This window comes from Alligator sinensis, unplaced genomic scaffold (genome assembly GCF_000455745.1).
Source record: "Alligator sinensis unplaced genomic scaffold, ASM45574v1 scaffold975_1, whole genome shotgun sequence".
In the NCBI taxonomy this organism is placed as follows: domain Eukaryota; kingdom Metazoa; phylum Chordata; order Crocodylia; family Alligatoridae; genus Alligator; species Alligator sinensis.
In genome coordinates, this window is record NW_005842068.1 from 2,455,895 (window position 1) to 2,467,905 (window position 12,011).

Genomic DNA, 12,011 nt, shown 5'->3' on the forward strand with positions numbered 1-12,011 from the left:
GCTCCGGGACAGGCTGGCGGGAGGCGGTGGCACCCCGGGCTCGTGCTCACCCTCCTTGGCTTTCTTCTTTCTGGCCAGCGTGCCGCCCAGCTTGCCCAGGAAGGACTCGTCCTTCTTCATCCTGTGCGGCCGCAGGGTCGGGGAACGCCCGGGAGCCGACATCTCGGCCGGCGGTACCGCGGCTTGTCTCGGCCGGCGGGAGGGAGGGATTCCCAGCGGCGCGGCCACAGCGCCCTGCCCTGGCGTGGAAGTCCGAGGGACTCCGCTCTGCCTCCGCCCCGCCTCCCCTCCCACCCCCCGGATGCAGTCCCAGCTACCCGGGTGCATGGAGCTGCTCGCTCCCGCTGCCTGTCAGCCAGAGGAGCAGGCAGCACAACTCCGGGGGCAGCAGGGAGCCCTGGATCAGTGCCCTAGGTAACCCTGCAGCTCCCTTGGGTCCCTGTGATACTCCTGCCACCACCCTAGTCCTTGTTAGTTGGGTGGAGAGGCCCCAAGCTAAATTCTAGGATAAAAACGGGCCAAAATCTCGTATGCAGGCCAGCACTGGCCTGAAAATCTTCCAGCTTGAATCCCCAGGTAGGAGGAGCCCAGAGAAACTACAGCTCCAAGTTGCCAGTAGGCTGGAATGAGGGGAACAGGCAGATGGATGCCCCTTGGCCTGGATCAGTGCTACTAGTCGGCAGAGCAATGACATTTGGTAACTGGTCTCTTAACAGCTGCTTACCAAGCCCCTGACCTCCAGTCCAGGGCCCCTCTGTCTGACTGCGCTGCTTCTCCGTATGTGCCTTGACTCCTCTCCCACCTTTTGCGTGCCACTTTTCTTCAGGGGTATAGGCTGTAGCTGTGTTGGTCTAACTGCAGATGCTTCCTCAAACTGACAAAGGGTATTTATACCCAGAAGCTTGCAAAGAAGAATTTTTCCAACTACTTGAGTTGGTCTAATAAAAGATATCAGATTTACCCCCAAAAATTGACTTCTTCAGGCGTCACTGCTATGAGTACCAGGAGGGTAGACCCCTACATGGGTCTGAAAGCCCTTCAGGGTCAGCTGGACTCTACCTGGCAGAAATATGCAAACTTCTTTGCAGGGCAGAGGCTGTAGTCTGCAAGCATCAACTGCACCTCCCCAAGTATTTGCACAGCCCCTGGCCAATCCAGTAGGCACTACCACAATATTAATATTATGTAAAGAAAAATAGCATCACGCGGCAAGTTTCCCATACTACATGATCCAGCTGAGGGAATTGATTCTCATCATCCCCAAGCATCCACACTTGCAATGCATGTGCTTCATTGATCACACATGACAAACAGATCCAAATAAGTTTACAGTTGCAGGCTCTGGCCCTTCAAAGTCTGGGGCACATGTTTAAGCCCACAAAGTTCAGATGCTTATAGCTGAACTTGTGCCTTAGCCCCTGATCCAACAAATGGCCCACAGGAGCAGACCCTCACCCCCACATGCCTTGCTGAAGTTACCAGGGCTTGACACAGACTTGCATCTGCATACCCACATAAACCTGCAGGATTGGGATCTTAACAACCCACAAGACAGAGAAGAGAGATCACAACACATGGAGATAGGTGAAGGAAGAGGAACACCCAGTTTACATGGTGACTCATATCAGGCAGACAGCTTTTGGCCTTTTCAATTGTTTTAGATGATACTTCATGAGACAGTTTTGGGAGGATAGAGCAGGACTGCAGGGGGAAACGTGGAAGAAACCATGGAGGCAGATATAAAAATGGGGTAAAAAGTGTATGAAGACCAAGCAGAGGTAAAGGAAAAGCACATAGAAGCCAGGCCAGAGGCCTGTGCAGGGGTTGTTCAGACAAGTTTGAACATTTTCCATGCAAAGAAATCAAAGGCAGGGTACAGTTTCTTTCTGTTTGTTAAAAACCATTCAGAAATAGGGGCACTTAGTGAAGGATTGTGTGAATGGGGAGCAATCTGGCTCAGGGTTTTTGCATTTCCAGTACAATATTCACTGAACAAACATCACTGGTTTATACTTTGAAAAGGAACAATATTAATGTAAATCTTCTATTGGAAAATTTCTTTTTTTGCAACTAATATCAGACACTTACTGAAAGATAAGGGGAAATAAAAGTCTCTCATGTTTCCAAATATTTCCATTTCTCATTTGATACTTTTCTTTTGTATAGCCAGCATCACTATTGTTCTGGTGGGATCAGTTTCCCCTCTTCCTTATGCAGCTCTTTCAGAGAGAACAAAAAGCTGCTAAAAATAAGTTTGTAACTGTGCTATGCTGACAGATAATCAGTTTCAGGTGCAGAGCCTAAAGTCGCTTTTAATGCTTTTTATCTAGTTGTCTAAATTTCCAGTTTCCAGATTTTCTTAAGTCTCCTGGTGCCCCACAGAGGCAACATTTTCAGTATAGTTTTTATCATCCCAGTGAGTAGAGGCTGATTCAATGAGTAAATATTTCTCTGTGCTGTGTCCTCTGACTATATGCTGCTCGTGGCTCTCAAACTGGCCCCTTTCACTGCATGTGGTGCATGGAGTTTGTCTGGCATATGCTGCACACAGCGCAGGGGCTGGAGCTGGCATGTATGCTGCAGTCTAGAGTGTTTGCCAGACAAAGACAGCCAGTCCAAGGTGCACACTGCATGTGGAACTGGTGCTAGACCAGCCCTGTATCTAGATCAGACCCACAGACCAGCGGCACGTGCCAGATCTAGGGCTGCTCTTGGCATGGGTACCACATGCAGTGAACACTCATAACTGGCCTCATGTGCCACACAGGACTGGGGTTGATGTATGCTGCACACGGCACATGGGGCCTGTCTGGTGCAGGCTGCACACAGCACAGGGGGTCAGTCCAGGGCATGTGAGAGCCATAGGAGTTGCCCACGCCAAAGCAACTTTGCATTTTGGATCCAGGCTGGTCTGGCCACGTGCATCAGATCCACAAACTAGCTGTGTGTACCAGATCCAGCAGTCAGGGCAAGGCTGATCCAGCATGGATACCACAGGCATTGCACTCTCCAGATCAGCTCTGTGCACTGAATGCCGCATGTGCCCCAGGCCAGCCCCACACACTGCATACTTCACACAGGCCAAAGGCCAGAGCTGGCACATTCTGCATGTGGTATGCAAGGCTAGAGCCAGTGTGTGCACTGTAAGAAGCACACAGGGCCAGCCCTGGGTATGCACTCCATTCAGTGCTCATCAGACAGGCCCTGCATGCTGGGTCCAGCATTTGGAGCCAGTCTGTGGGCCCAATCTGATCCCACAGACTGCCCCTGTGCCCAGAGGCTGGATGAGTTTGACACCCCTTGCTTATGCTACATATATATCTGATTTAGTTCATCTATAAAAGGTACAAATCTACCATGCCTTCCTGACAAACATTATCATCCATCCTGCCTGCTGCTTCAGGCACAGAAATACTTTGTAAAAACTTATAATATAATAATAAATATATTAATAAAATATAATAAATAATCTTCACATTTCTAGAGCTCCTTTTAACTGAAGAAGTGCTTCATAACAGTTAGCTGATCCTCTGTGACCTCCTGGTGAGTAACATCCCTGTTTTACCGATGAGGAAATTGTGACAGAGGCAGTAAATGACTCAGCCAGGGAGGCCTGGTGAATCACTGACTACTGGATATGCAAGATTCCCACTTCCATGTTCTCAAGTACCCAGCTCTCTTGTAACCAACTCATCCTACTTAAAGCATCATTGCTGTACTATGATACTCAAGGTACTTAATTAAAAATGTTGCTTTTTAGAACACACATTAAAAAGTTCTGCAGATTTCAAATTATAACACTCCTCATGCCCAGTGTTCCTTTTCAGAATTTTACTGTAATCCTAAAAATAAAAGATCTGGCAGACACCCCATTGTCCCCTTTTTACTCAGAAATCCCTCTCTCAGACCAAGGAGAGGTTTAATATTTGAACCTCATGGCAGATTGATTTCTGTAGCATGCTGGTGCATGAAGATTTTTTGCATGACAAATAAGTATATCTGTCTCCTAAAACAACAGTGTGTAATTCAGTGCAGCAGCCTGAGTGAGATACTATGGAGACAAATAGTGGTAGAGAGAGGGCCAGAAAAGCCAAGGCAAAAATTGAACTCATGCTAGCTACGGGAAGCAATGACAACAAAAAGTCCTTCTTCAGATACGTGGGAAGTTGAAAAAAGAACGAAGATAACATTGGGCCCCTGCAAGATCTAACAGGGCAACTGACATCTGACACCCAAGGGCCAATCTCCTTAATGACTTTTTCACATCGGTTTTTCACCCTCCCAAGGGGATCACACTGTCAGAAAGGACACGAATCAGCCTGGGAGCAGGTGGCAGACCCAAAATTGATATGGATCAGGTGAGGGAATACTTTGAGAATCTGGACATTCACAAGCCCGTGGGCCCAGATGGAATACACCCAAGAGTCTCAAAGGAGCTGGCAGACATCATTGCATCCCCCCTTGGGAAAAATATTTGAAAACTCGTGGCACTTGGGCGAGGTCCCGGAAGACTGGAAAAGAGCCAACGCGATCCCTATCTTCAAGAAAGGAAGGAGGGATGACCCAGGGAATTATAGACCAATCAGTCTGATACCCATCCCTGGAAAAAATCCTGGAGAAATTGTCAAGGGATGCATCAACACCAGACTAACGGAAGGCAAGCATCTGAATGCCAGCCAACATGGCTTTGTGACTGGCAGATCTTGCCTGACCAACCTCATCTCCTTCTATGACCAGGTAACACGTGCTCTGGGCAAGGGAGATGACATGTCATATATCTGGATTTCAAGAAAGCCTTTGGCTTAGTTCCCCATGATGTCCTCATGGTTAAGCTGGGGAACTGTGGCCTTGATCATCTTACAGTCCAACGATTAGGTAACTGCCTATGGGGTTGGACCCAAAGAGTATTAGTTGATAGGAGCAAATCAACATGGCACAGGGTGACCAGTGGAATCCCTCAGGGCTCGGTACTCTTTAACATCTTCATTAACGATCTGGATTCGGGAGTCAGATGCAAACTGGCAAAGTTTGTGAATGACACCAAATTATGGGGAGAGGGCAGCCACACAGCAGGACAGGCTGGGGATACAGGCCAACTTGGACACACGCTCAAGGTGGGCTGACCAAAACCTGATGGCCTTCAAAGTAGAGAAGTGTACGGTGCTGCACCTTGGTAGGAAGAACCTTCAACATACTTACAGGCTCAGCAGAGCTACACTCGCTAGCACCACAACTGAAAGAGACTTGGGAGTCTTGATTGACCACAAGATAAATACGAGTCATCAATGCGATGCTGTGACTGGCAAAGCAAATCAAAAACTCTGGCGTGCATCTACCGATGCATCTCAGGCAAAACCAGGGATGTCATCCTCCCGCTTTACTCGGCCCTGGTGAGACTGCAGCTGGAATACTGTGTCCGGTTTTGGGCTCCCCACTTCAGGAGGGATGTGGAAAAGCTTGAGAGAGTCCAGAGGAAAGCCACTCGTATGATCCAAGGCCTGGAGGACAGGCCATACGAGGAGAGGCTGAGGGACTTGGGACTCTTCAGTCTGAAAAAGAGAAGGCTCAGGGGGGACTTGCTAACAGCCTACAATTATATAAGAGGAGTACATCAGGACCTGGGAGCAGGGGCGATGTGTAGGGGGCACACGCAGGTGCACATGCACCCCCTCTGATAGTGCACCCCCTGCAAAAAGGCACCGCCAACACTGTCAGCAGCGCCTGCGGGCAGTCGCTGCTCACCACCCTGCCGCCAACACCACCGGTGGTCAGCAATCCCCACTGGCTGCTGCCGATGGTACCTGTGGGTGGTTGCCAACCCCTGGTTGGCACTCAGCACCCCTCTTCCCCCCCACCTGCCACCACTGACAGTGCTGGCAGTGTCTGCAAGAGCTCTCCATTCACCGCTGCCACCAGCACAGCTGTGCCCCCCCAGCCACCAGGGGTTGTGCCATTCATGCCTGGGAGAACAGCTGTTCACCAGAGCTCCCCAAGGGATAACAAGGTCTAACAGCCATAAACTCCAAGGAGGCTAATTTAGACTAGACATAAGAAAAAAGTATTTATGATGCGAGTATTCGGGGTGTGGAACAGACTCCCCCCAGAGGTGGTGCAAGCACCTCCTTTGGACTCGTTCAAAAAAACATTTGGATGTTTTTCTTGCTGGGGTCACCTAATTCCAACTGACTTTCTGCCTACAGCAGGTGGGCTGAACTCAATGATCTCACAAGGTCCCTTCCAGCCCCTAATGTCTATGAAATCTATGAAATGGTTGCACATAGGTATGCATTTCTACCAGAAGAAGTTTCTTCTGGTAAAAAAATAGCTCAGGATCCAGTGTACAGAGGTCCTCCTGAGTTTCATAAGCAGCTCTCCAATGAGGGGACCACCTCTACCGTTATGGGACCTCATTACTTAGCAGCCTGCTCTCTCCCCTATCAAGGGGAACTTGCCAGCTGCTGAAAAGGAGTATCTACCACAGACAACCCTGGGAGGGCTCCCTCCCCAAGAGAATCCCTCCCCATCCTGCTAGTCAGATGACTGGCATTAGGGGGGGCATTCTTCCTGTGGTGGGAACCCTCCCAATTCATCTGCTCAGGACAACAGCCCCTGTTCCTTGCATTTCTCCACGGTGACCCCAAGGAGTACAGAGATGCTGGAGTACTCAGCCACTTTAGCAAGGCTCTAGGAGCCTTGCCACGGGCACAGCAGCCTGCCTGGCTGCACTGCTCTGGGCTGACCAAGAGTGGTGAGAGGCAAGCTAGCCTCTAGTTGCCCCTGTGGCATAGCAGTCTGCCTTACCCTGATCAGTGGGCAGTGATTTAAAAGCTGATGGCCAGGAGTAGGGCTTAGGTCTTAGCTGTTTGGCTTTTAAATTGCCACTCTGCTGCTCAGCTGTGGCAAGGGGAAGCCTGCAGGAGCCAGCAAAGCCCCCTGCTTCTTTTCTTCCTGAAACTGAGGTGAGTGGTGGCTGCTGCTCCCCTCACCTCCTGGCCTAAAGAAGTGGAGGGAGCAGATGCCCCGTGCTTTCTCAAGACTAGAGTGACCCCTGTCTCAGGAAGGCAGGGAGCCTGTACTTCAGCTCCGCTCCTCCTGGTCCCCAGGAGTTAAGCTAACGAAAAAGTGTATAGACATTCAGTCTCCCAAGAGTTATCCCAGGGTTGTTTTTCTCCTGGGGTGGCCATTTTTGCTGTGAAAGAAAATGGCCTGAATGTCTACACACTGTTGGTTTCTACTGGGAGAACAGCAATTCTCCTCATAGAAACTGGACATCTATATAAAACAGTATGAAACATCAGTTACCCTGAGTAGGTAAATTAAATTCACCTCTGTACAAAGTGTCTATCCATGCCTCACTTAAGTCCTCTTACAGATTTACTGGGACGTCAGCAAGATATAACACAAAACCTTTCCATACAGAGAAGTCTATCCAGGGAATCTTGGATTTAGAGCACTGAAATCATTCAACATTACATTTTGCTCAGTTAACCTAAATAGTATATATTTTTAGTGAGGTTAATATCTTTGAGCTGTACCTGAGCTACATAGTGTGTCTAATATTACATATGTCAAGACATATGTATCTTGTTGAAACATTCCTGCATTTAAAGACTGCAGCATGCACCCTACTGACTACAACCCCTAGTAAGTTTCCTGATAAGCTTCACCACTGAAGCATAAAGCTGCATATTTTAACAGTAATTTCCATAATTTTAAGGATGAAAAGATTGCATAATTTTGTGGTTAAGTTCTTTTACATACTGATCCTAAGGAGCTTTATTCATTTTATAGATACATTTTAGAAGTCAAATTGCATTTTACCTAATTGGATACATGTCCCATGAGACTGTTATATAAAGTACAAACACTTAAAATGAAATTCACTTCCAAGCAGAGATCAGAGGCTTTATACTAGTTCACTGTACAGGGATGAATGTTCCTGTTAGGGAGCATCTGATAAAGTGAACTTGGGTTCACATATATACCTTATTCAGTTAGTCTATAAAGGTGCACATCTACCCTGCGCAGGAAAATGGTCACTTGACAGCTTTTTCCTATTCTAACTGATGCTAACACTTATACTATTATATTTTGGGGAGCAGGAAGGAACTTGAGGGGAGAAGAGTATGGTGGTAACCTTATTCATTTTAATAGAAATGAGGCACTGAAATGCTTTATCTACCTTGTTCTCACAATTTTACATAAGCATACAGGTTTGGAAAAACAAGCAATTAGCAAGAAAACCAATTGCATTTTATTTGCACAACACCAAATAAAACAGATTTACAAATTGAGTACAGTAAAAGCTCTGGTAACCAGCATCTTACAAGCCAGCATGCTCAATTAACTGGCACGCCTGCTTGTAAGATAAAGTGAAACCGGAAGGGCCCACCATGGCACTCCTGGTTTCTCTGAGCCCCCACGGCCCGGGGCAAAGCAGCCTAAGCTGCCAAGTCTCCATGGCCCAGGGGCATAACAGGCCACCGTGTGGGGCTGTGCGGGGCCTGCCTCCCTGTCCCGCAGGGCCCTGTCCATGGGAGGTGCAGCAATGCCGCGGAAGGGACGGAGGGACGCTCCAGATGCGGCAGGAGAAGTGACAGTCCGGGCCGCTCAATTGACTGGCATATGTTGTTAGCCGGCATCCCCCATTCCCGAGGGATGTCAGATAACAGCTTTTACCATATTTCAGTCTTTGAACACATTGAAAGGAGGTAACCAAATCCACACAATATGTACTAGAAAACTGCCAAACATACAAATGTTAATCGGCTACATAACAAACAAAAATGCACTTTTCATTTGCTAAAGCTTGCACTGAAGTGTTAAAACAGGCCTTATTTTGTTATCTGGAAAACTAAGAACTTCAACACTCTGTCTAATCACTGAAAAAAGCATGTGCAGCTAGCAGAGGAGAACAAAAAGATAAATCAGAGTACCAAAATGTGAAACTCAATCAATAAAGTATTTTGTCTCCTGAGGTTAACAGGCCATACACAAAGCATGTAAAACTTCACTGACATACCACAACACCAGAAAAGTGCAAAGTACTGTATGCAAACATCTCATGATCCAGGTTAAAAAAAATAACACTTTGATGTTCTAAGCATTTATAAATACAACTGATACAATTTAGAGCATAAGCAAAATGGATCAAGGAAGTACTGTAACTACTGGGAAGAGATAACTTATCAACAAACCAAAGAACAGCAGCATAATACTATTATGGAGGGAGAGGGGGGACCTCATAGAAAAGGAACAACACTTATAAAATCGGAAATTTTCATTCCAAGTCTGGTCACAATGGGTTTAAGCAAATAGCCCCCTTCCTAAACAAAAGAATCACTTAAGTTCCTATAGTTTCCTCTATTATTTGTTTGTTCTTAGCAGTATTACATTTAGCTGTTCATGAAGGCAAAAGGCCATCTAATTTTTGTTCCATGATTTGCTCAGTAACTCCTTGAAAATAAGGACTGTGATCTTATGCCACCCTTATTCATGTAGGTGAATAACTGCTCATTTACAAATAAATCCACCAGGTCTTCCCATCCAAAAATCTCTATTCCCCACTTTAAGTAAGAGAATCACAATTTGTCTCAGAAAATTAAACTAGTTACAAGCCAGCAAAATAGTTACACCTTACAGGAATATGTATGTATCCTACACAAGCAGGTAGCAGGCATACAATTCCTTTCAGTATACACTCATTAAGAAAACTGTCAGGACATTATGATGTCCTCTACAGAATAAATTATTTAAGACAAACCAGTTCAGTAGCTACTTTTGATCTCTGCACTATGTTGATTTTAATATCTGAGAAATGGAAGGTGAACATTTAAAATGTTGCTAAAGTTCTTTTTCCAAAGTTGTATTTCTATTTTAAATCCCATGTGAAATCTAGTACTTAATTCAATATTTTAAAATATAGAAGAGATGATCATTATAAATGTCTCAAGATGATTGATTTCCTCTCATTTCATATAAAAAGGCAATTATCTCTTGCTGTTCCACACTTGCTAAGACAAAGCAAACACCTGTTTTTTAGTAGTGTACCATATCATGCTCTGTTATGTTTACATTTGTACTTACATGCTAAGTTGTTGGGCACCTTGCCTATAGTACAGGGATAGGCAAGATCCAGCCCACCAGACCATTCTATCTAGGCCGCGGGGACCCTAAAGATTTTAGAAAATTAATATTTACCTGCCCCTGGACCCTGTCAAAGATGACAGGAACCAGAGGCAGTAGGACCCAGGGGAAGCCCTGACAGGCTCCTGCAGCAGCAGGGCCCACCCATCCTTGCCCCCCTCAGCCAGAAGCCCCTGCCTAGGAGGGGCTTCTGCCTGGGACCCTGAGGCTGTTCATGGCTGCACTGGTGCGAGAAATTCAGGTAAGAAGTGGGGAGGGGGGAAGGGGGAAAGAGGCAGGGGAGGACTGTGGGGATCGTCCTAATCCTTGGGGCCAAGCCAGCTCTTGCTGAGCCCCACAGTCCAGTGACACAGCCGGGAGCCGGTGGGCAGGTGGGAAAGCAGTGGCGGGGCTGGGGGAGAGTGGAAGCAAGCGGCATGCAGGAGTGCGGGGCCTGTGCTGGTGTCCTGGGGCCAGCACCAGCAGGGCCCAGCGTGGGGCGGGGCAGTAGAAGCTTGAGGTGTGGGCTGGCAGGGATCTGTGAAGCCGGGCTGGGCTGCACCAGCAGGGAGAGGGGGAAGCTGACCCGGTTCCATAGAGCCCCTGCCAGCCGGAACCCTGCGCTCCTGCCACTCTGCTCTGGGCCCAGGACACCGGCGCGGGCCTGGTGCTCCTATCCAGCTGCCACTGGCTCCCCCGCCCCAGCCCCGCAGTACAGTCAAGAGCAGCACGCAGCCCCAACCCCACCCGCCTGGACTGAGCAGCGGCAGCAGGTAACGAGCTGGTGCTCAGTGCGGGAGAAAAAGTGCCACCCTCCCCCATCCCCGTGGCCAGCACTTCTTGATGCAGTCGCTCACAGCCCGCATGGGGCTGTCCTACCTTTCTGCTGTGTCATTGCCACCCCACAAGGCAGCAGTGGCAAGAGAGAGCAGACACAGGCAGTCCCACATGGGCTCTGAGCAGTTGCAGCACAGGAAGCCAGCCATGGGGAAGGTGAGCGGCCGCTTTTTTTTTTTTTCTGTCTTATAGTAAGCAAGTAACATTAATCATTCTCTCTCTTGGGCACTGGAACTGTGTCAATTAACTAGTACTACAGACTAACTTCAAATAGCTGAAATGTACTCAGAGTAATTCTTGCATAGAAGTAAAAATTATTCAGTATGTGTGCAAGTTAGTTTGACTGGGTGCAGGATGATTTTGAGTATTTTGGGCCAGTCTTTAGTGAAAGCTTGGTTTCTGTGCCAGACAGATTAATATTTGCTATAAGGTCCTGTCCCTAACTATGAGTGGGTGTTCACAGCATAATAGTGAAATTAACAGGATACTAACAGCAGACACTCTAGTATGCATTACAACATTTTTATTTTTACAGATTTCCCAGCACAATTATAACTAAAATTCCCTGTTGTGTGATCAGAGAAGTCATGCTACTCATCCCAATGACAGTAGCCAATAAGCACCATGATAGCTGGTATGGGTCTAATCTTGACAAAGAGAGGTCCTGTTGAGCAGGCTAAAAATCCATGTGAAGGTGCTCATCATGCCCTCCTGTTTATAAAAGTCAAGATACTTAGTTGCAATAAGACCACCAGTCATTTAGGTGACTATTTTTCTTTTTGACAATTTAAGTAAGGACACATTGCGACTCCCTTACTTAGTGGAGAATAGGGATTTCTGCACTTCACCTAGGCCATACAGTGAATGGACAAAAGTAAGGTTCACCTGTGCAGCAGACAAGCAGCTGGGAGAGACAGTGACAGCCATGTCCATTCCCCATCTCCCCACCCCCATGTTGCACAGCCCCCTCTGCCACCAGCAGGCGCTTGGGGCACTTGTGGCCTGCGCAGGTGCTGACACCCAGCGCCGCATGGCTCTGCCCAGCACTG

General features: G+C 47.6%; 1 protein-coding gene across 1 annotated transcript in view; it reads right to left on the reverse strand.

The window, feature by feature from the left end:
- Positions 1–223, reverse strand: part of PARVB (parvin beta) — a 130,713-nt gene extending 130,490 nt beyond the window's left edge. Inside the window, exon 1 of the mRNA XM_006023581.3 lies at positions 51–223. Coding sequence (XP_006023643.1) covers positions 51–162 — 112 coding nt within the window. The 5' untranslated portion in view covers positions 163–223. The remainder of the gene's footprint in view (positions 1–50) is intronic.
- Between the last annotated feature and the right edge of the window lie 11,788 nt (positions 224–12,011).